Raw genomic sequence first — 23,838 nt, 5'->3', positions numbered from 1 at the left:
CTCGCAGCGTTGCACGTGTACCACGTGCTTTCTTCCTGTAGGCCTACGTTGTCTGTGAAGGTCGCAGTAAACACAGATAGCTGTTTCAATTTCTATGATTTCGCAACAGGGATTTTTCAAAAAAGATACAATTAACAATAAGAATGACATGCGGCTGGCATACATTTAATTGATTTCTTTTGATTCAAGTTTAGTGTAAAAGGTTAGGCCTACACGGACCCTTGATCAGAGCAATTTTCTTTTCTTTTACATGTAAAATAACTCTCTGGATAAGTTAAATGGGAAGGCTGCGATGATGCAACCCCATGGGAAGACTGGTGCTTGATACCACGACGTCTGGATTTAAAAGACTAATTGTCGGACTTTGACCACCCGCCAATTGCCTTGAAAATGTCTTCTGCTTGCAGCATATACCTCTAATCCCATCCCCGGATGGCAACGGAATCACTTGCGATTGTTTTTCACGCTCATCTTCTCATCTATACTGTACCGGCTGTAATTGCCTATCAAGGAAACCAATTATGAATGAAATTGGCAATCGTGAATGGTCATTACGGGTGTCCGGCAACAATCCTCTATAGGCTCAGGTCTGGTGGCACACTCACGACACGCGCACACCAACACAGGCGCTTGGTGGTGGGTCTACAATTTACCTCCGATTTGAGATCAATTTTTCACACCCTTGCGTAAATAATGCTCATATGCAAGTATTCAATTTGGCTGACGTGCTTATGTCACATCGAGTCTGATGAAATAGGAAGTGGCTACTAAAACTGGGTCAGCAGGGTCACCGGACGGCCAAGTTTTCAATAGACGTGCTCTCCTTGGAAAATCCCACAAGACACTTTCCTTGACAAAAAGTTTGCTGTTGGAAGTGGCCGTTGTCTTTGAGCTGCAGAACTGGCTCCATCAACTCAGAAATGCAGGCCCTTATCAACAGAGGATAAAATGCGGCAACTATCGCCATAATTTTAATACCCCATCCCCAATCCAACTCTAGGAAACTTGCTACCTGTTCCAGCTCTTACAAAATATTTCCTTTCCACAGTCTGGGTGTAAAACCCCAGTTTCAGATCAGCGTCAGTTACTTTTAAGAAAAACCACAATAAAAACGAATAGAATAAGAGCAAACCTCTTTCCTAGTTTCTCCACAATTAGAAGTGCAAAAGTGTCGCACCATATTCTGATCAATTATTCCCCACCGTCTCCCGGCGCTGCCTCTGGTGTGAAACTGGCATTTGCGTGACCCCGTTGTTGTGAAAGCCTCAGGGTGGGGATTTTTATCACAGGCATTTTTACCATTGGCTCATTTCATAGAGAGGCTGCCGCATGGCTGACAATTTTGTCATCTGAAGAGAGCATAATAATTATGGCCCAGAAATATACTACTTTGGGCACGATGTAAACATGTATCACGCAGTCGCGGACACAATTATTTAACAAAGCGGTACCTTCCTGCTCATTTGCGCTTTATTTAGAATTCAAACATTTAAAAAAAAAGTCCATTCACTTTATACACTTTTGAAATAGAGCACTGCTTAACGACAAAATCGGGGCTTTTTGTTAAGAGTTTAGTGAAACATGTACTTGCCTACGTCAATGACTTTTATAACTATTACGAACCCATTCTCCGAAAAAATCTTTAATAAATATTAAGTCGATAAACTAATTCTACTTTCCATAACAAAAGAAGTCGGTAGACATATGCTAAACATACGCTAAACACGTTTGTTATTAAGGTTCAAATCTCACGTAGTATTGCAATGAACGTTATACAGAAAAAAAAATTCTCGGGATCCAAAATAACCACTTCTTAACAAAGTGCACGCCGATATCGATGGAACTCGCCACCAAATGAAATAATTATGTACATAAACAGAAAACGGTAAAATGATGTGGACTAGGAAGGAGAGGGCAGGGTCAGGCTTGTTGGCGACGTATATGGGTGGGAAATGTACACAGGCTACATAATACTGTATGATTAAAGAGCTCCAGGAGGTATTTCCATAAAATACACGTCAACAGGATGAAGGTGCGATAACACGCCCGGTTCAAGGGTATAAGTGTTGATCCCGTCACCTGGCTACAAACTGTAGACGCGTTCGTGGATATAATTTATTAACCGATAATGTTCCGTGGCAAGCTTAACGATCGAGTCGAGCGGTGGTAGTGGTGGTGGGGGGGGTTTGAAGGTTTAGATCAATAGTGCAGGGCTCTGGTGGATTAATTGACTGATTGCTAATACAGATCATCAAAGTCTCACAGGTGGCAAATCCACTTATTTTCAACAATGAAGAGCTTTACCAAGTATTCAACTACACATTATTCTGTGGGTATGCTATTTGAGGAATAAAATTGTTTGAACATTAAGGTTTTTAAACTTCAAATTAAAAGTGAAACTTTCTAATTGATTTCAAATAAGAAGAAAGTGGTAATCATCACCAGTCTCGAGCAATAAAATATCAAACCTTCCATTGCCATTTTGGTTGATAACCTTTTCCCCCGTTGTATCAAGGTAGCTTCGAAATGCTACAAACACTGACCCTGGTGTCAAATTAAGCTAGTGAGTAACATGCAGAGAATTTTGAGCTAGTTTACATTCAAGTTATTTGTCGCTGATGTGAATAGCACAAACTTGCTATGTCAGGAATTTTCCCCCTTTTTTACACGTGCCATCACCATTTCAAGACAGTATCCATTTTGTTTCGCGGCGTTTTATCCACTGAAATAACCGTCCAGGTGATAGAAAAAAAAATCTCCGTCAGTTGGCTTTTGCCAGACAACTACACTCAGCTTTGGGGGGATGCACGTTTTCCTTGAAGAGAGCTTTGCAAGAGAGTTGCTACGTTATGGAATACCTGGCAACAGAGGCACTGTCGGTAACCTTGACGACAGCACCGAGAAGTTACTAAACAGGAAAGATAACTCCAGGACCGGCAGCAGTCTGGAAATGAGCAAGGTAACGCACTGGTCTCTACATCTGTAAAGTGTGTAGTTTCTTCAACTGGCCACTAGTGGCCTCCATACTGTTGCTAAAAAAAGTTTGGAACAGAGCCCTGTAAGTGAAGGCCAGAATCCAATTAGATTTGCCTGCAGAGAACCTGGCATTTTTCCAAACTTCAGTGTCATTTGTGGTTTCGGTTTCACTCTCACAATTCGAACTGATCTTGGATTGATTCTCTCCAACTGAACAGCAAATCAGGGTAATATGAGGCCAAAAATTAAGATTTGGTTTTGAGCGCTGAAGTCTCCTCAACCATTCGGAGGCTGGAAATAAAAACCACAATGAATAGAAAGTTTGGAAAATGGGCAAGGTAAAACTAATCAGTATTGAAAGAAAAAAGGGGACACCAGGTCAACTGATGAACTTCACAACTGCAGAATAACAACTCCCCAAACTAGTTAATTCTATGTTTTCAGCTCCTTTTAAAATCTGCATGCCCATGCCTGTCTACTATTGAGTCAGTGACTAAGATCTATCTGGCTGAGCACAACGTTAGTTATTCCTATGTACATGGTTTACATCCCATATCAGTTTCAATTTCCTTATAAGCTTTACACGTTAAATAAATTTTTGCAAGTTTCAAATCTCAAATTTTTGGTTTCACAGGTGTTAAATTTTATTTTGTAACCATTTAAGGGATCCTGTAGATTTAGCAAATGAGCAGGATTGACTGGGCCAGATCCAAGGAGGGCGGTAATAGTGAAGGGGGGGGGGCTGGTCGAGGATCCAAAAAAAGAAAGGAAAAGACGCAGTCTTAATCGATGTCTTCCATGTTGGTGTAGGGAATTTCATCCTTGTCCTTGGTGAGCTTGGAGCAAGCAGCCCCAGCCACCTCCCCCTCGGCTGGACGAGACTCGGTCTCCTCCTGGCTCCTCTCTCCCTTCTCCTCTTCCTCCCCGTCTCCCTCCTGCATGCTTTCGTCGGCCTCTTCCGCATCCGTCATCTTCACGTCTGGGTCTCTTGGGTTGACATTCTCGGATGAGGGGCTGCTCGGAACCGGCTCACAATCCATGGGTGCCTCCCCCGGTGGGGGTGGTGGGCAAGGCACGTAGGGAACGTACGGCTGGCGCAGCCGGTAGAACAGGAGGTAGGCCGACTGGGTGCAGACATTCTTCTCGGAGATCTGAGACACGTGGCTGTCGTCGAACAGACGCCAGTCTGCAAAGGATCAAAACAGTTCAATCACCCAAAAAAGTACCCTTTGGGAGACATTCTTATAGACTCATAGTGTGACAACCTAGAACTTCAAATTGGTTAACCCTGTTGAAACCAATTTTTGTCCACTGCACAATCAGACTCTCAACTAACTAACTTTCTGACAAAAAACAAAAATGTTGTCTCCTTTAAGAGCTGAGGCATTAAAAGGATATCAAAGTATCACCCTAGTGCCCCATGTCTCCTGAAGGTATCCTTCCTAACAACAGAATATCTTCCTTAAACCCTATTCGTAAAATTAAGGCTGAACAGATACAAGTTGCTTGTTGTCCAGTCATGTACCAAAAATTTAAGCGCAAAACAAGGCTTAGTTCACATTTTGATTTGCAGTCTTTTTTTTCCCCCGAGGGAAAATCTGTCAAAGATCAAATGTGTCGACTTTAAGAACCAGTTTCAATTCAGGAAGACATGTGAAGAGGAAAAACAAACAAAAACAGCCAAATGTTGCCAAGCGCTACTGGTGTTAGAGTGTAGCCCTACGGGGGATCTTTTGCAACAAAGGCAAAGGTGAAACTAAAACAAAACACAAACAAATACTGTCACTAATCAGCAGGAGGATATCCTGGCACTGTGGGCACCGGTGAAGAGGAAATGAAACCGGCCATGGTCAGATTGGCATAGGGCCATCTGGATGAGGGACCAGTAACCAGGGTTAGGGGTCCACAAATTAGTTGTGTTTTGAAGGCCATTGACCTTGTCGGCAGGCTTGTCGGTTAGCACCAATATTTGCCTTAGATCCTGCAAAGCGAGGCTTACCGCCACTTTTTTTGTCCCACTAATTTGTATTTTAGTATGCCACAGAAAGGGCAAGCTGAGCTCTTTGTTTGGCATCCTGATGACAGTGGGCATTGTGTGAGTGAAAAATGTTGAGGGCTCCCAGTGGTTTACATTAAACCAGATTCTCTTAAAAGTCTCAACACCAGAACTGGCTCTGGTGATTTGTAACTCATTTGGCTGTCACATACTTACTAAAAGTGTGACCAGTCATTCTGTATTAAAACACATGACCAACAGCTCAGGGAACAACTTCGCCGGTTCACACTCCACCATATTTCAATCCGAATTCAGTGGTTTGCCTGGTACCCGTGAACAGTATGCCGATTCTGAATTTAAGAAAGTTTGTTGACCCTAAGCCCTGCGAAGTCCTTCAAAATGCACCAGGGTCTTGTTTCCGAGGGCGTTTGCTAAATCAAGGAAGCCGCTGTTCACTTCAGGGACACTTTTCTGCATTTGACAAGTTTTCAAGCACAAAGAATTTGCCACCGAGTTTCCGGCACGGTAGGAGTCAGGAAGATTCCTCACACAAATGCCCGGGGAATTAGTTCCAAAAAAAAAATAATAACTTCAATCTTACAAGTTCTTTATGACCAAATACAGCAAACATGTTCATAAGGCATATGACAAGTTCCAGCAGCAACTGTAGCTGTGTTTCGACCAACGTCACTTGAAAAATGGATGGACGGGCCAGGCAGCCACAAGCAGCAGGTCAGGGGCTACCTGACAGTTATCAACAGTCTTTTCTCATAATCAAGAACACGGAAACCACTGGCTTGAATTCATTGCATGCACTGTTGTAACTGGGAGGGGGGGGGAACTTGGTGCCCCCTTCCCCTGTGTCGCCTCCCCCTCATTTGATATTTTGAAATGTACACAGCCGTAGTTCAGTTGCTTTTGGCGCACCCCCGTGCACCCCCACAGAAATTTCACCCTAGTTACGTTACTGATCGAGAGAGGTGATGGCAGCTCTGAAGGCAGCTAGCAACGCCGACAGCAGAGAAAATACAAGTTGTGGTGGGATTTTGCAGACAATGGTTCAGCTAGAGTTGTTTGTTTTGTGGGACGTCTTTGTACACAAACACAGATACGGAAGCAACAGACCGGCCAACAAACTGGTTTAATTTCCAGCTTTCCCCATCTGACGACTCACCATATTCGTTCTTCTTCCAGCTCTCGTGGCTGGGCAGGCGGGCCGTGGCAGTGTAATGTCCGCCCAGGATTCCCCCGTGATGGTTGATGACTCCATACAGGTCGTAGATGGGCGGTACTGGACCCTTCAACCCGTGACAGTAAGGGGACAAGTCCAGACCTCTGCAGGGTTATCAGAAAGGACAAGAAAAACGACGATGACTATGTTTCTTCTTTCTTTCCTCTTGTGCGTAAAGTAAGGTTGGCATCTACAAAGCACTGAAATTCTTTCTGACATATGCCCTTTAGGTCAGCTGTTGTATTTGTATAAACAAGAATTCAATTCAATGCAGACCACTCTCACTTTGCTTACAACTTGTACGGGCGGCCAAAGGTTGCAGAAATATCACTTTTTGGTTGGTTTCTGATTTTACCTCCGATTGGTTCAAAATGGACATTTGTCCCATTAAGTTTGGGCAGCATATTATTGAACTATCCAATAGTACACATATTATTATAGTTGCATGTGGTTTTAAAACTTTGTGACTTAATTGTTTTACTTGTGTAATGACAGCCAACCGTAGTTTTGGCAGCGGTTGACGGTGACGTCAAAAGAGCAGGGCCTATTGGGTAACTTTTTCAATCACCTCTGGTAGCATGTGACTTAGATTTACTGTTTTTTCTGTTGCACGTGGTACATAGTGTCACTTCTTGTGTGAGCACAAAAATTCCAGAAAAGTTATTTCAGCACTTAATTTGCCATTTGTACAACTTTTACACACACATTTATATCAGACTTTGCCATATTTGTAATCTGTTATGATTAACGAGAAACCTCAGTATGGTGTTGCGGAAAGTCACGCGTTCAAACCCTGCTCCAGTTCATTTCTTTGTACATCTTTATCATACTGTGTAAGCAACTAGTCGCTTTCCCTACACGGTTTGTTTGAAACTAATATGTCATTCAGATAAAACCTCCAGGGCAGCAGCTTCAGGATATCCCAATGACGTCAAGTCGCCGGGTAGACTATTCACCTGATTGGATAGCGCACCAGCTTGTCAATCTTGTCCCGCCAGATCATGTTCTTGAAGGAGAAACGTTTGAGCTGGATGATGAGGGAGGAGGGCAGCCTCCACAGGGACATCTGCTTGGTGGCCTCCCGGTGCTCCTTACACTGGGGGCAGTACCTACAACGAGAGCCCAATGACGGGTGCATTGACCGTGACGAAACTGGTGTGATTCTTATAGAGTCACAGTGAAGGCCTTTTCAGAGGCCACGAGCACAGTGACATTTAACCTTGAAAGAGCCGAGCGGGGGGGGGGGCAGAATCTTTCCCCTGATGTTTTCTCCAGTATAGCTGCAGTGTACTTCTTGTTTGGGCCTAATAGCAGTTCAGTCCCCCTGTAATGTCTTACAATCACTTTGACACCAATTTGATTTTAATGGGATATACTGTTCTAGTGACATGCTCAGTTTTCTGAGACATGTCAGCCAGGAATGTCAACTGTTCGTACTTTCTGACATACTCCATGCACGTGACCCAAGAAAGGCATGTGTCAACCAGAACAAACTTCAATTTGAATGTGTCCGCAATGTATAGAGAACGGTCACGACTACAGAGTTCAGAGCCGTACAGGTTTCAGACATAAGAGTTACAGTTAAGTTCACCAGTGCAAGGATGAAAAATGCCGCAAGAGATAAGCCTCTGGAGAGACTGGAGGTGATGTGGCAAGGTGGAGGGAGGGCTTACCATGCTTCCTCTGGATTCAGTCTCTCAGGCTCGGTGAAGAGATTGAGGCAGTGGTCGATGGTCGTGCTCTTCTCTTCCTCGTATTGTTCATACACCGAGTCGTCCTCTTCGTACTCCTGTCAGAACCGAGTAAACCGGAGGGGAGGTTAGTCCAAATGTGGGAGGGGAGAGGCTTGGCACTTGGAACTAATCTGCGTGACTGAACATCATCTTGAGAAGATTATCTGTGTGGGGGTCAAAAGCCGAGTCGGCGCTCGCAGCTAGCAATGACCTGGAGGAGAAGGTGTCTCGTGCACTGTAGGGGGTGCTGTCTTGCCTACTCAAGTGAGTTACTCTAGCGTACCTTGCGCATGTGCACGCTGGTGCTCACGTGTGCACGGCTTGGAGTGTGTGCAATCAATTTTCAGTCCAATGGGCACAGACATGGGTGTGCAGTTGGGGGCGCGTGCTATCAATGTTTATCTGAATGTGCACAGCGTCTCCCTGTATACGCAAGAGTGATGGTGCTCAGATGCATGGCAGAAAGGGTGCCTTGGTGGCCTTCAATGGAAGAAGTATCCCGGGCCAAATTTGACGGAACTGCCAAGCAGAAAATGTCGTTAAGCAAATCAGTGCACCAAGCAACAATCAGCCGGGAGCCAGTTACAAGAAATATACACAGTGTGACAATTTGGCCGGTAACCCGTTTTTGGTATGAAGTTTGTTAAGCAAATTCCAGTGCTCAATTGCTCTCGCTCGCCCACTGCTGCATGGAATCCACAGTAAAGTACGGGGAAAGCAAAAGACAGCAAGACCCTTCCCTCCCGACAGTGGGCACAATGTCACGAGAGGTAGCTGAAACTCACCAGAGGCTTTGACTCCACCAAGACGTGGTTCTGTTGCTTGGGATCATTCCTCCAGTCCATCGCCAGGAAGTCGTACTGAGTCAGATCAATGGGAACGTCACCTGTGGTGTGTAGTGAAAAGGGAAAAAAGTTTCCTGAAAGCTGATTAGGGTATTTATTTGCATGAGCAAGCGTATCGGTATGATGAATATTCATTAAAGGCAAATGTTCGGTTTGCATACAGTACGCACTGGCTTCAAACCCCCTCCCTACGCATGGTGTACGCAACGGCACCAACCCTCCCCCTTCGTGCATACATTCATGGACGGCTCCTTACTACAGACGTGATAACATATTACAGCATGGTATAATATCTGGTGGTCACTGGATATTCCTGAATAGGATCTGAAATAAATTTCTGGGGGGGGCTTTATGAGATTCTCCTGGTTTGATCAAGAGTGGCCTCACAGACAGGTTCATTTCAGATTTTTCTGGAGCCAATTTGGACGATGAGGTTTTACGGCAGCAACGGTTCGCTTACCCTTGTCACCGATGCGTTCCCCGTTAGGTCTGACCACTCCGTGGCCGGCCATGTTGACCGGCTTGATGAAGAACGGCGGCATGGTCCTCTCCGGCAACTGGGGCTGGCCGTGGATGGTGGCTGCATTGCACAAGGACAGAAAAAACTCCACGTCAATGAAAAAAAATGAACCAAGCCAACAGTGCTATAAGGTCCAAGTGAGACCAAGAGAAGGCACAATTTTCCTGTCAACTGCACTCGGCCGGTTCACAAATAATTATGAAATACGGGCGATTCACAATAGTGCGCCACCAAGAGTTTGCAACAGGCTGGCCAATCATAACGTGCGAAATTTGTCGACCATTTCCAAACGCGCATTGGGTCGACCAATTTCGCGCGTTGTGATTGGCCAACACGTTGCAAACTCTTGGTGGCGCACTATCGTGAATAGCCGTATTCACTTACCACAAGTAGAGTAGGATTTTTCCCTCAACATACAGCGCTACTCTTCCTGGTGGGTTCCTTGCTTGGGCATAGTAATATCATTCTGCCTTTGAGCAATATTCTGCCAGGATCAGAATGCCAAGCCCTCTTAACTTTTGGGTTAGCATATTCTAAGTCACTTTAGCCAGCATGCAGATTGGATTAGCGGAATTTTAAGAGCTAGGAATTTAACATGAGCCTCAAATGGGATTGTGGGGGGGGCCCCACCTGTTGCAACACCATCATTTGACTTGTGCTTCATGCTCTCCTGATTTGCCTCGTCGATGTGCTCTGCCGACGTCTCCAGTCCAGTCTCCTCTTGCCCGGGGCCCTCTGGCTTCACCCCGCCCTCTCCACCCGCGTCCACCCTGTCTTCAGAATGGGCCAGTCCAGCTGCATCACCCTGGCCCCTGACCAGAGGGGGCGACTGGGATGTATCCACCGTCTCGGCGGGTGCGGTGGTGCCCAGGGGGGCGGTTGAAGTGGGCGGCTTGCAACTGGGCGTCACTGGTGGTTGGAATATATTTGTGGAGTATCTGTAGAAGGAAGAGGGATTGAAGAAAAGAGAACTCCGTCACTGGGTCCAAATTTCAGATGCTTTAAGTCCTGATGATCGTACAGTCATCAAGTATGGCCCGTTTCTCTGAAGATGAGCAGAACCAACTCACAATACACTATGCAATAAAAGATGCCAAGCACCAAGGGTGAAAGCCATCATTCTACCGCTTTCACACATTGACTTGGCAAATTTGCATTTTTTGGGGCACATACAATTTTAGTCGGAAACGGGAGTGTGAACATTTACATGAACAAATGCTTATCAGTGAAGTAAAGGCGTAGTCAACTCAAATTATCACAAAGTTCACGGAACCATTACTTTGCTGTAACCAGGACTACAAAAGGAGTGGAAAGACAACAAAAAACACAAATTCATGAGATTGGGATTCTCAGATCTTGAGCATTTTTTTTTTCGTAAAAGTGTTCTTTATACGGAGAGTCGACTCTATATACCAAGTGGAAGCAGGAAAGTTGTTTTGTTTGAAGAGCTTGATTATGAGTCCAATAAAAATGCTGGATAGAGTTGTCAAAAGCCCCTTTTTTGTACCTAGCGAATGCCTCCATAGCCTGGCAGAGCCTGGCGTAGGTACAACGGGATGCAGGTAGGCTGATGATGAAGGGACAGCCAACGGGCTCCAAGTCTCGCCTGCAGGTCATTTTGTGGCTAGGCCAGTGCTTCTTCTGACAATTGCTGTTGACACAAAATTGACAGGAGAAAATTAATTTTTTTCTCAAATTCTCAAATTGACTTGGAATGAACATCCTTATTTCTAGGATATTTCTTTGTTTTAGTTAACTCAAACACCATGGCCTCATAATTGCGAGGCATGAAACCAACAGCAGATATTTTGTCCTTAAGCTACAAGGCAGTGTTGTATTCGAGTCCATCACAATTCCCTGTAAGTCCATCACAACTCATTCAGTCCTAGGCTAATTCACAAGCTATTCATATGAGGGGTGACAAAAGCATTCTTTTATCATTGGTCCCCGTTACTTATGACTAGCCTTGTGAAAGGACTTGTGACTGGGCTTGTGAACGGACTTGTGACTGGCCTTGTAAAGGGACTTGTGACTGGGCTTGTGAAGGGACTTGTGACTGAACTTGTGAAGGGACTTGTGACTGAACGAGTGAAGGGACTTGTGAAGGGAATAATAGTGGCTGGGTTTCACTTCCCTCAATCCCAAAGAATAGTCCCAAATCCCCCTGGTAGATTTTGAAGGATCTGACTGATTGAATTGAATGTTAAAAACTGGACTAAAGTGACAACACCAGAAATGATTCCTTTTAATTAGTGTGGCACATGTCCAACCCATTTTGCAAAAGTGTCCCGAGTGGACTCTCTGAAATAGCTTGCCTAAAGGTAGGACATAAAATAAGCTTTCATTGATAGGATCGTCAGAAACCCGTCCAGAAACACTTTGAATAAAGTCATTATCTCTTGTTGTGGTTGTTGGGTTTTTTGTGGCCTATTCCAAACAAATACTACCTTCATCGAGTACACTTGAGCCATCAACTACATTTCAGTTGGTCACAACTCAATCTACTCACTGGTCACAATATCCTGCCCTGAAGCACTTGGTACAGTGTTTGAGCGGGTGGTCTGCTTCCCTGTCCTTCCTGCAGTATGAGCACCGGGACACAGGGGGAGGCATTGTCATCCGCTGTGGGGGGGGGATCAGAACCAAAAACAGAAATTACAGATTGGTAACTTAACATCAAGTGTCCACGGGTTGCCTGAAATCTTGATGGTGCCTAAACCTCTATTCACAGAAAGAAAAGCAAATTGAGTCAGTCAATGAGTCAGTTCCTCAAACTTTACTAGTTGCCTACAGCTGAATGGGTCGGTCAAGACTATTATGGTGAGCCCAAATGACCTCTGCCAAGGATATCTAACTATCTTTTAAACATGGCTGCCTACTTCTTTGGGAGTGTAGGACCGTGGATTGTACACTTGAATGTGTGAAGTACAGATTTACCGCCACAAAGGGGATCAGTCAAAGATGAAATTTGTAATTTACACCCCAATTTTTTTTTTATTTATGCCAGCTAGAAGTGACTGACCTGCATGACTGTGACTTCTTGCACTTCTTCGCCGGACATCTCCTTGGACAAAACCTCACATCTGCATGAGAAGGAGGGGGGGGAGGAACAAGAAGAGAATTGGCGTCAAGGAGGCATGGCTTAGCACTCGGGGTTGTGACTAGTGTTTGGGGGGGGGTTGGGGGTGAAAATCTAAATCTAACAGCGGCAAACTTTGCCGCTCTTGGCTGCGCTTTCGGTTTTTACCAAACTCAAACCAGAAAGTCAAGATACACGGAAGACCGCCCAAGATATGGGACTTCTTCGTGTTGGCACAAGTGACAGTTGAATCCCGGTCCCAGTGCTGGCGAGTAGTTCTGCACCCTGGCCCCGGGCAAGCAAACTTACACGAATATGATGTCGGTGTTGGACACGCTGCTGAGGCTGCTGGCCTTGTTGAAGATCTTCTGCACCCTGTTGCGGTACATTTCAAATACCCGTAACTGCAAGGACAGCAAAGCCAACAACCGTCAAAGTGCTATATAAACTTCTAAACCACATGTTCACTTTGGCTTTTGCGTCCTTTGCGAAGTCCAAATGGCCAATTTAAAAACTTGATTGGAGGCGAAAGTAAACCAGAATGAAGCTTGTGTTTGTACTCAAAGAGTTGTCGAATAGTGTTTAAAGACGATTCCACTTTTGGTTTGGGGGTGTTTTCGTGAATCATGTACATTTTCAGAGAAAAACAGTGTCCACACTGGGACACCGTTTGCAAGGACATTTCCATAATCCTAAATCAAAACTCTGCAGACAAGAAACTGCACACCATACATGGGAACAAAAAAACCAGATGATATTTGCCAGACTAAATGGCAATTTGAAAATTGGCAATGAGATCTTCAAACTCACTTTGTGCTTTCTTTTCACAGTTTTGCTGTTTTTTCTGGTCTCTTTCTACTTCTTTACATACGTGATGATTCAAATAAAATCGGATTATTCAGCTTTCCAACAACAAAGCAAATTGTAGCAATGAAATCGCCACGCTCATGCGAGGAACCAATACGGCTATGGTTCCGTGTTTAATACAGGGGTGTAATACACACATTGATAGCCTGGACTCCAGTCTTCTTGGCCACAGCTGACTTGAGCTCTTCCACAGTAGCGTCCGTAGACAGCGCTACCACATACTGTAAAAAGAACATGTATACAGGCCGCATTAGATTCCAGTGTATGAAGAACTTGCTGCTCTCCAATGATGCTCTTCTGAAGTTATTACTGATTAATTACGACAAAGCTCCCAACATAATAGATACGATTTGCAAGGATAAAAATTAGTCGACATCTTACATTTTTCTTTCCACACATACCTTCACCGGTTTCCGATAGTAGTCCTTTGAAAAGAAGAACACGGGCAAAACTCTTTTCTTCTTCGGAAGCGGGACAGACAGGTGCATGAAGGGGTCAAAGGTTATAGACACCTGCAAAGAGTGACAGAAAAAAATACAAAAATTTGTGAGCTGGAACCTTGCAAAAAGTCACACTCTTCACGGCACGGATGCACGGGGGGATGAGAAAAAGCAACCGCAGTCAAGTGCCTTGCTCAGGGACATCAGCAACGGTCAAAGGTCAAATCTACACTGCCTGCATGACTACTTTATTGAAAAACGACAGGGGTTCCTGACTACCTTGCCACACTCTGGGCAGACCAACTTGGACTTGTACTGTCCCTGGAACAGGTCCACAATGAAGGAGTCGTTGCGCTTCTTGTGTGCCTGCCAGGCTGTCTCTGCCACTTCCTGTGAGGTTGAAAAGTCGCAGGTTGAAAGGTCAGACATCCACAATGAACCACTGTGTACAATGTGGATCCAAAAGACTGTTCTCCTTCTGTATACAGGTAAAGCTAGTCGAAAGCAAGTGTAATTTTATTTCAGATTTCAAAGTCTTTCCACTGCATTTACCTCATCTGGTTTGCCGTCGGAATCCTGAGCCTCAATGTAAGGCTTGTTCTTGACCCTGTTCAAATCCTGGAGAGAGAAGTTGACATCTGAAAATTATTCTTCGCGTCACAATTTTGAGCTGATTTGAAGAAGCTTCTTTCAGAATGAAACACGACTGCAAATCGTGCAACACTCATTTAAAATGCATTCAAGGCGGTACAAGCTCAGGAACATCGCAATGTAATGAACAGTCTTCACCTCGTGTAGGCCATCCAACAGGAAGGCCATAAACTCCTGAGCGTCGTGCTGCGCAAAACCCATGAACTGACTGGCTTTACTCGCGACTGTGTTCTGCATCAAGAAGAGAAAAGAAAAAAACTGAGGGAGGTTGTCCCCTGAAGACAAATTTAACAAACAATGTTGGCAACCACCCGAATTTTCGATGCACAGGTGCTTGAATATGCCTTATCGCACCAAACCGAAGGTCGCTGTATTTCACTTCAACAAGCACACACCTTGAGTTTGGAAGGAGCGCAGGACCTGAACTTGCCGGACCAAAGCGTCCGAATGAGAACAGCAAATGTCAGGATCAGGGTTCCACCGGTGCCCAGCGGGTTGCTGTAGTTAATCTCACTCTTCATGTTAGAATCTAGGAAGTGGGAAAGAAATTTAAAAAAATAACTAATATTAAACTCCTTCAAATACCGACAGTCACTCTTTCTATATGGAACTCAAACATGCAGAGGTTCAGTGTGTACACAGTAGGTAGCCAGCACAAAATGACTCAGGGTCTTTTGTGCAGTCCTCTTCACTGCATTTGGTTTACTGCACAATGATGCACATGAAACAGTGAGGCACAGTCGTTGGACGGCACGAAAGTGCAATCTGATATTCCTGTGAGGGATAGTTGCAGTGCACAACACGAAACAGCTGTGCTTCTTTGTGCGGCTTACCAATTGACCCAAAGAGAGACTTCAACAGAGGAGTGTTAATAACCAAGGTGTGGTATGGGCGTCTCAGGAGCAACGGGGTTCCGCTCCTCCAAATTGGTGTTATCGTACTCCCCCACCCAAACTCCACCAATTTGAAGTACACTTACTGAAATCTACTTGGTTTTAATTTTATTTCAGTAACTAATTTTTCAAAACTCTGTCTTCAATTTTTGTGCAATCTTATAAAAAAGTTCCTGGCAATGCTGTGCAATTCCACTGCCGTGAAGCTGCGTGTATCATTTTGAATAGATGTTTCCAAACTCATTGGGAGCAGTCTGACGCCATGAGGTTTCTCCAAGTTGCAGACGATGTTCTGTTGGGATATCATGAGATCAATGACAAGGTCAGGCGTGCATGCAGAGTGCTCACGTCACTCCAAGAAACAAACCAGTGATAAACGGTGACTGCTCTCACTTAGCATGTAGTCTCTGAGCTCCTTCGTGTTGGCCAGGACCTGCAGCACGCTGTTCATGAAGCAGGTGTTGCCCAGGTTGTCCAGCCCTGTGAAGCCAGGGTTGTAGTACAGGTCGGGCTTGGCGGCTGCCTGACTGGTGCCTGGCAGGTGTGACTGTGGGGGCACTGTGCACGTTGGCTTGTGAACGAGAGGCTGTTAAGGGGCAAGCAATGAGATAAAACAATGGCAAGTGAAATTAGGGGAAGAACAGTCCAGTTATGAAGTACACAGTTAATATTGATAAAGTATTCTACAGTGCCTTTACCTGTGGCCTGTTATCCGCCCCCGCGTCCACCGACTTGGCCCCGCCCACCGCCCCTCTCATCATGTCCTTTTCGGAGCCCGCGTCTTTGGCCATCTCGTCCACATCTTGATTCTTGGCGGCAGATAACGGCATCCACTTGTTGCTACCGCTCGTGTGGACCGCTGAATTGGCTGTTGAGTAAACACGAATCCAGATCCTTTTCCGCTCATTATTTGAACCAAGTGGCCCTTTTTATTCCCCACTGTGCATACAAAGCCCTCAGCCAAATAGATAAGACACACACAGTCTTTATTGGAGAATCACACTGAAGTCAAAAGACAACAGGAAAGGTTATTTTATTTGCTGGTACTATGCACCGATGTTTACTCTGGTGTATTACAGCTGTCCTTTTTTTTTTTTTACCTGGCACCAACAATGCCATATTTACCTCGCATATGAGATTATTTTTAACTCTCACACTTTTTTTTACACTTTGTACAATTGCAAATCCCTCTTTCGATGAGTGCTTTGGGATATAGTCTAGCTCATTAATAAGAGCTCTGGTAATACATGCTTTTCCTTATAACAAGGACATTTTTAAGTCACAATCCTTTGTTTTCCATTGTTTTTATTCATGAAAAGACAATCTTTCTGTTATAACAAGGTCATTTGCCAAGTCAGAGGGACCACTTATTAACGAGGTTTGACTGTGTTTGGCAAATCTCAATTTTTTTTCTCTTACTTTTCAGTTCCGGTTCAAATGTCAAAAAAAGTTTTTAAACTGTGTAAAAAATGATCAGCCCGTTGTTCCTGCTTTTTTTTGTCTGACTTGATTCGGCTGAGACCACACCTACGTTTAGTCATGGGCCTCTCCAGCAATCCCCATCTCTCATTCACTTTCTTCCTCAGGATCACCTCCAGCTTGTGTTGGTTTATCTTGTAAGTGCACTTCTCGGGTAAGATGGAACTCCTGCAGGTGGAGTGCAGGCAAAGGAGGTGAGGCCAAAAACAGCAACATCGCCAAATTACACGCGATGACAGTCTCGATGGAAATTTCACAGAGCCGTCTTCAGAGCGGTGATACAGGTATGTGTAACTAGAAATGGCTTTTCTCAAACTATGATCACTCTTGGCAAAAAAAAAATCAACTTTGTATGGGTGTGTACGTATCAAATGAAAAGTGAAAAGGTTCAACAAAGGTTGACGTTAATTTCAGATGAGACGTAAGGTGGGAGTTACTCCTGCAATGGAACAACTGACAGTTGCATCATCTGCGGCAGCGGGGGGACGGAAGGGGTTTGTGCGTGATGTGCGTACAATGGCCTGTGCGCCTATTCCATTCATTAAAAAGGGGTGTTCATAAGGATTATTGAAGCACGCGTCCTATTTCCAATGTGTTCAGCAGCCCTTTGTTCAGTGGAGATTCTATATGAGGATTCCCATTTTGGTTTCTCGATCCTGCTGTGAATCCTGCTAGCAAACACGCTTATAATGCACATGCTGCCCCACGATCACCTCATATTAACATCCGTAAAATCCATGCTTATCAACGATTAATTTTGTAAAACTCCCACCTTCAACATGGAGTTTTTTCCTGAAATGCATGTGTAAAGGCCTCACCTGAAGACTGTAGTCACTTAAAGGAAATCCTTCCCTTCAACATGACCGTTTTTCCACACGAGTGATGCGTCCCATTCAGATTTTGTCCATTGAGTTTAGCAGAGTCAAAAATTCTTTATGTTCGATCAAATCTTACAGGGCGTGGAGATGCAACATGCACAACTGACCGATGCCACAGAAACCCGGGCAACAAAGTTGGTACAGCACGGTCAAAAAGGAATAGCAGGTAAACAAAATGAAACAAAATATTTATCCGAAAGACAAATTTCATCTCAAAAATTACCTTTTCTGATACAAATGAAAGTCCCGTATAATAAATATATTATACTACGGGTTCAAACACTTGGAGTCACACTTGAAATTATCAGGAAAAACATTGCCAGCTGTTGGTGGTTTCAAAGACTCATCGTGGTCCATCTTCACGCAGCTAAGAAACAAAAAGGATGTGCACGCTATCCCCGCACAAGACTGAATGAGAAGAGTTTGAACGTAGGGGGCGCTTGTCACACAACACCCTTCCATCTCCCCCGATCCATGGTGACTTACTTCAAGTGGATTGTCCAGCTGAAGAGAGTGTCTTCGTGGGAATCTGGGTGAAGCTGCAAGAAGTTCTTGTCACTAGAGTGCGCAAGAATAAATAAGAAAATGTTTTAGCAGGAGTGGTTTTGAGCTCAATTTCATAGCACTGCTTTAAAAACTAGCAAGAAAATTATGCTCAAGAGACAAGAAGTATTTTTCTAAGCATGATTTCACGGCGAGGCTGTGCTAAGGGTTCGGCATGTTTGGGGATGTCCATTGTTACTTCACTAAGCAAACATTTTCTCTCAGGTAAGCCTGCCTTTTGCTGCGCTTACACGTACGTTTCCAATGAAATATGCAGAGCCTCTGTTTCCGTACTATTGTAAAAGTAAGGAAATGAGCTGCTAAGCAGGGAAATGAGCTGCTAAGCAGGAAAATGAGCTGTTTAAGCATCCATGGCATGAGGTGTCTGGGACTTGTTCTCGGGGTGAATTCAACCTAACAGTCAATAACCAGCCACAACTTTCATATACCACTGGATTCAATAAGTTCACTGATTTATACTCACTTTGTCTTGAACCTGACTGTCATTTCTTGGTCTCGGAAAATGATATCAGCCGACTCCTTGTCAATTTCCTTTATGTACATTTGAAGAGCTAAAGACGACTCCTTCGATGAAAAGGAAAAATGAAAGCAGTGTTTAAAATTATGAAGTTGTCAAACTGAGGACATGACTCATTAAATTCTCCTACTCAAGTGAAGAACACATTAACATAAAGACCCCAATAATAAATTCTAATATTTGAATCCCGTGAAGAAAACCACCATGGTTTACTTACTTTCTCAAACCAGTCATTCTTGGCATGATTAATGATGTATGCTGAAAAGAAATAACACAGAAATGAAATTGAAATACTGTGAATCATTTCGTTTTTCACAAAGGGCCTGGTTTGAACGTAACACTCCATTCATCCTAAAAAGTTGAACCTCTCAAAAATTGAAAATGTAATGATGAACGTTAGATCTCCATTTGGTCTTCAGTAGGCTTAATGGTATTTCGGTATTATCAGACAGTGGCGGTATTTTGTAAATACCAAAAAATACCGACTGGTGGTCCATCAATACCAGCAAATACCGTACAGAATTTGGATACCATGGTTTTCTTACTGATACGCTTTGAAAATAAAGGAACACCACCACATTGTCGTACTTCACTCCATCTTTTGAGGTACAAGTCATCCAGTGCCATGTCTACATTGTCACTTGGACTTGGTAACATGCAACTTAATCAACTGCCAACCCACCAGCCAAAAGCCTTTGAAGTTTTATTATCTCTCTTATCACTGTGTTTGTGGTTTTGGTTTACATGAAGCTTTTTAGAGTCTAACTGGAAGTCAGAAGTATTTGCTGGCATTCCCAGTGAATGTCACTGCTTATCTCTGTGGCTATCTGATGATGCACACTTAATATCCCACTTTAAAGAATATCATATTAGTGAATATCACTGTATATTCATCACGAATATCCCTGTATTAAAAAATGCGATACCATCCAAGCCTGGTCTTCAGAAGAAAAGTCATGGAAATGTTTTAAGGTATGATTGCTGAACTGCTAAGAAAATGTTGGAAAGTCCTTATTCACTTGAAATGGCAACTTCATTCGTAAATTCATCCAATACTAAATTTTAGAATTTTAATTTTATGAAAAGCCAACATTAGACATCTTACGTAAACATGAATCTAATTCATTCTGAAAACAGAACTGCATTTTTTGCCAAATATTGAAATGTGGCCAACTGTCATGTTGAAAATGCATTAAAAAAAATCACATACCTTTTGGTGGTCGCTGGATGTCGATGTCAGACAGGGCTGGTGGCACAGGGGCATGGACCGACTGCTGGCGGGATGGGGCACGGGGAGGCGGTGGGGGCGGGGGAGGGGGCAGGAAAGAGGACACCTCAGTGGATCTTGAGGGAACGGGGGGAACAGGTGAGAACTGACTGCAGTCCCCCATGGCATCTGGATCAGCCTGAAAAAAGACCGGATAACAATGGAAATGGCATTGGACTCTTAATACGCCAATGTTGTGACTCTGTGATCCGCGCACACTGAGTAAAACTGAGGACCCATTTATACCAATTAGGAGAGACTGAAAGTGTTGGCGGAAAGTGATCTGCCGGGCAAAATCTTACATAATACAAGCAAGGCAGAGGCCCACTTGGTATGCTAATTACAAACCCATTTCCAGAGTATAGAGGCTGTGCATGGTAGCCATCTTGCTGGGCAGTTCTCTTGTTCCACAGGGAAACCTCCACTGTGCATACCCTGTAGAACAAAAGCACTGGCCTGCAAGATGGCAGCCATGTAAACCCTCTATTAGCAATTCCGTGCATGGCAAAAATGTCAGCGCAAACCAGGTCCAGGAGATCGACCCCTGGTCAGTAAGATCTATGTCTACGAGGGAGCTACAGCGTACAGCACGAACCATTAGCTGTGGCCACATTTCACCAGGGAAAGCCTTCTCTATCTGGAATCCTACGTCTCTCTTATCGATGTGATAGAAGCAGGAGGGGTGGTTCACCTCCCTGTAGAACACACAGTGCCAACTGCGACCATCTGTGGGAGCACACAGGAATAAGGCTTCAAGTGGGTGTGCCGATCAATACCAGTTTTTCCACTGCCTTTTGATCAGTTCCCTATTAAAAATGGGCACCTGTCAAGCAGCAGAAATGCTCACAAAAGCAGACATGGGATTGCTCAACATATACCGAACTTCCACTGTGTCATTTCTATGCCATAATCTTGGGGTAGTCTGGGTCAGAAAGGCCACTTTCTGTTGATTTAAGGCTAGAGGTCACGTCAAAACAATGGACTCAAGTACTTTACCATTAATGACAGAAACCAGTTACACATTATGGGACCAGGTATCTGTAACTAACTATGTAGCAACTTTCCAGACAGCAATGTAAACAAAGAAAGATTTTAAAAAAGGTTTCCATGGGGAAGGGAATTCTAAAATAATAACCATACAGCTCGGAATGCTGAACAGATATCATACCTAAATGTATGCCCAAATGATGCAAACAAGCCTTTGGGGTGAGATAGAATTAACAATGGCAATGTATTCTTTGCAAAAGTCATTATTTTTTTTCTTTTGACCTTTTAGTGTTAAGTTTCTTTCATGGTTAATAGGGTACCGAGTATTACTTCGACGGGGTACCCTATTCCTGTACTACTCGTAAATGCAGGCACCACTTAGGTTTTACACGGGCTAGATTTCTCTCTCAGCATCACAAATTGAAAACTTGAAGTCTACTGGGGGAAGAGCTATATCCGAGGGTGCGTCATACCGTTGAGTCTGAGATGTAAGTCTCTGCTGGTGATATCAAAGTCTACATCCTCGCTGCGGATTCCTGGCCCTGACTCCACACCGATGAAGATGCTTTTCTCATCCTGGTCCCAGACGTAGGTAAGCACCTGGTCGTCTTCTGTTCAAAAACAATACCAATATTTCCCAAAGCTCACACATACTCGAAGACTGGTTTTCAATATCACCTGAGACAAGGGTCCTTCCTAGTGTGCTCTTTATGTGCAATATTATTCAGTGTGATGTAAACAATGAAAAAGCATCAACTCACCATTTCCAGCCATGTTACAAACTGTTGTTGTTTTACTAGTTCCAGTAGGTGATTTGTGAACAACGCCTCTAATACTGGCACAAACCAGGACGGGTGATAAAGAAGGAATTTACAATGACACAAATACCTGTGTGAAAAAAGAATATCACGAAATGACAATTGAAAATATAGTATTGTTTGATAACCTACATATATATTCCTGTACCGAGCAGAAAAATAAACCAATCACACTAACCTGTCCCTTTTGCTTGTTGGTATGCATCCCAGATGTTTTTAGTGTACGGGGGTTGTTTTAATTGAACAAGTTGACTTGATTCTGAGACGAGATTTTGATATTCATATTGTAAACCGGAGTAACTTATCAATTCCACTGTAACCCTTTAAATTAATAATTTCTATTTAACTCATTCAAAATTTACAGGGGAAATTTTTCTTTTCTTCCCACATGTGAGCAAGCCTTATTATCATTACTGGAATCTCCAATTCTCACTTAATCCAAAGCCAGACTCAATAGACAGTTTAAGGACCATTTTGTACGTCAATTTGGAGGATTTTTATTTGGGGTATGAGCTAAGGACCCCCTGCATATGACGCCACATCAGAGGGCATTTCCACTTCGCTTCATTTCCACTTTGCCATCCATGCTCGAGTGTTATACAAGCCTCGTCAAAAAAATGGTCGAGAGAGGAGTTCCACAAATAACATGTAGTAAGTATAGAAAACTCTACGGCATTCACTAAATTAACCCTCCTATGCTGAAGTCACTCTTTGGGTCACTTGGTAAACACCTCAAAGAAGCACAACTGTGTTGTGTTGTGCACTGCACGAACATGCAAGAGAGTGACCTTGGGCACTTGTGCATATTTGTGCTGTAAAACTAAAGGAGGGTTAATGTCAACTGTGTTGTCCATATGGTGAATTAATACAATATGGTTGGACTAGCATTGGGTTTATTTCTCATCCTCTTCAAGTTATTTCAGCTGTGCCTGGTTGATCGGATAAAGCTCGGCACACAGGAGATTTTGTGGAAACATGCTCGCTTCAAGTACAAGCAAGACAACCTGAAATTTAACTCAGGGACACAGAAACTTCACAAATAGACAAGATACTAAGTTCTGAGAATTAACATAAAGAAATCTTGCAATATCAATTTTTTTTGATACGTGAGGTCACATATTACTTTTTTTTCTCACTTGCTAATAAAAATTTTAGGGTCTTGCCGAAAATTTGGGTCGGTCAGGAAATCGGAAGCATTGTTTTGGCCTTTACAAGTTGGATTCTCTGATCATTATTTGGGTACTCAAACATCGATGTTTTTACTTATGTGCCTGATACTAAAGAACAGAATAAACGATAATTGATGGGGCGAAGTGGGGATGGGGCAAAGTGGAAATGGGGCAAAGTGACCGAGACCCCACACACACATATTACATTACATGTAAGTTACATTACATACCAAGTTTGGACATTCATTTGATTTTCTGTAGTTAAGAAAACTAAGTGAAAATACTCATTTTTTTTCTTGAACTGGGAACACAATTTTCAGCTCTATTTTGGTAAAAGGTTTTGTTGACTCAATGACTGTTCCTCTTCCTTTTACCACAGATGACCCAAATATGACTCTAAACTTCTTTTCCAGACATGTATTGTCAGAAAAGTGACAACCTTCTGTCCAATGGGCATGATGGGTAAGTCCACAGAACGTCTTCCCTTTCTGCATCCTGTGGACTTCTTTTGTTCACAAGTCCACAATGGGTTATGTACACGTGCGGTAACTTCCGCTTCAAGCGACGAGGCACTCATCCAATGCACACACCGGCCGGGTCCCCAGCCCCCGCGCGCAGCACGCAGGCGCTAAGTTACTGCCAGAAAAATCCGGTCATCTCGTATTATAAATACTAGGTTACAAAAACAATTGACCTCATAAAGTCGACCCTGGACAAGCACCAACTATAAGACTTCATTCACTCACTTTCTTCTTGTTCTTTTCTGTATGTTCTTGTCCGACTGTAGTCATTTCGTTGAATGAAATTTCAGACTTAAAAGAACGATGTCTGATACACCTGAAAACCCGTGCAAAGTGATTACGCATTTACTGTAGCCAGGTACAACTTCCTACATAATTCTAAAATTCTGCATAAGAGTCAAGGAACC

General features: G+C 43.6%; 1 protein-coding gene across 1 annotated transcript; it reads right to left on the bottom strand.

The window, feature by feature from the left end:
* Positions 1-1,448: 1,448 nt before the first annotated feature.
* Positions 1,449-23,783, bottom strand: usp19 (ubiquitin specific peptidase 19). The gene is made up of 28 exons (XM_022225710.2): positions 23,657-23,783; positions 21,685-21,811; positions 21,397-21,534; positions 20,532-20,662; positions 19,880-20,075; positions 18,887-18,927; positions 18,616-18,716; positions 18,075-18,146; positions 16,763-16,878; positions 15,930-16,099; positions 15,625-15,817; positions 14,734-14,867; positions 14,477-14,569; positions 14,240-14,305; positions 13,967-14,077; positions 13,649-13,759; positions 13,385-13,468; positions 12,690-12,784; positions 12,324-12,384; positions 11,811-11,923; positions 10,809-10,952; positions 9,932-10,239; positions 9,242-9,361; positions 8,722-8,822; positions 7,877-7,992; positions 7,160-7,312; positions 6,147-6,307; positions 1,449-4,162 (listed from the first exon to the last, which is right to left on the bottom strand). The coding sequence occupies exons 2-28, from the start codon at positions 21,695-21,697 to the stop codon at positions 3,759-3,761; spliced, it is 3,546 nt and encodes a 1,181-aa protein (XP_022081402.2). The 5' UTR covers positions 21,698-21,811; positions 23,657-23,783; the 3' UTR covers positions 1,449-3,758.
* Positions 23,784-23,838: the final 55 nt, after the last annotated feature.

This window comes from Acanthaster planci, linkage group LG04, assembly GCF_054643075.1.
Source record: "Acanthaster planci isolate LZ-2023a linkage group LG04, COTS_SCS, whole genome shotgun sequence".
In the NCBI taxonomy this organism is placed as follows: domain Eukaryota; kingdom Metazoa; phylum Echinodermata; class Asteroidea; order Valvatida; family Acanthasteridae; genus Acanthaster; species Acanthaster planci.
The sequence above is the reverse complement of the archived record's forward strand: the minus strand, read 5'-3'. Positions and strand labels throughout refer to the sequence as shown.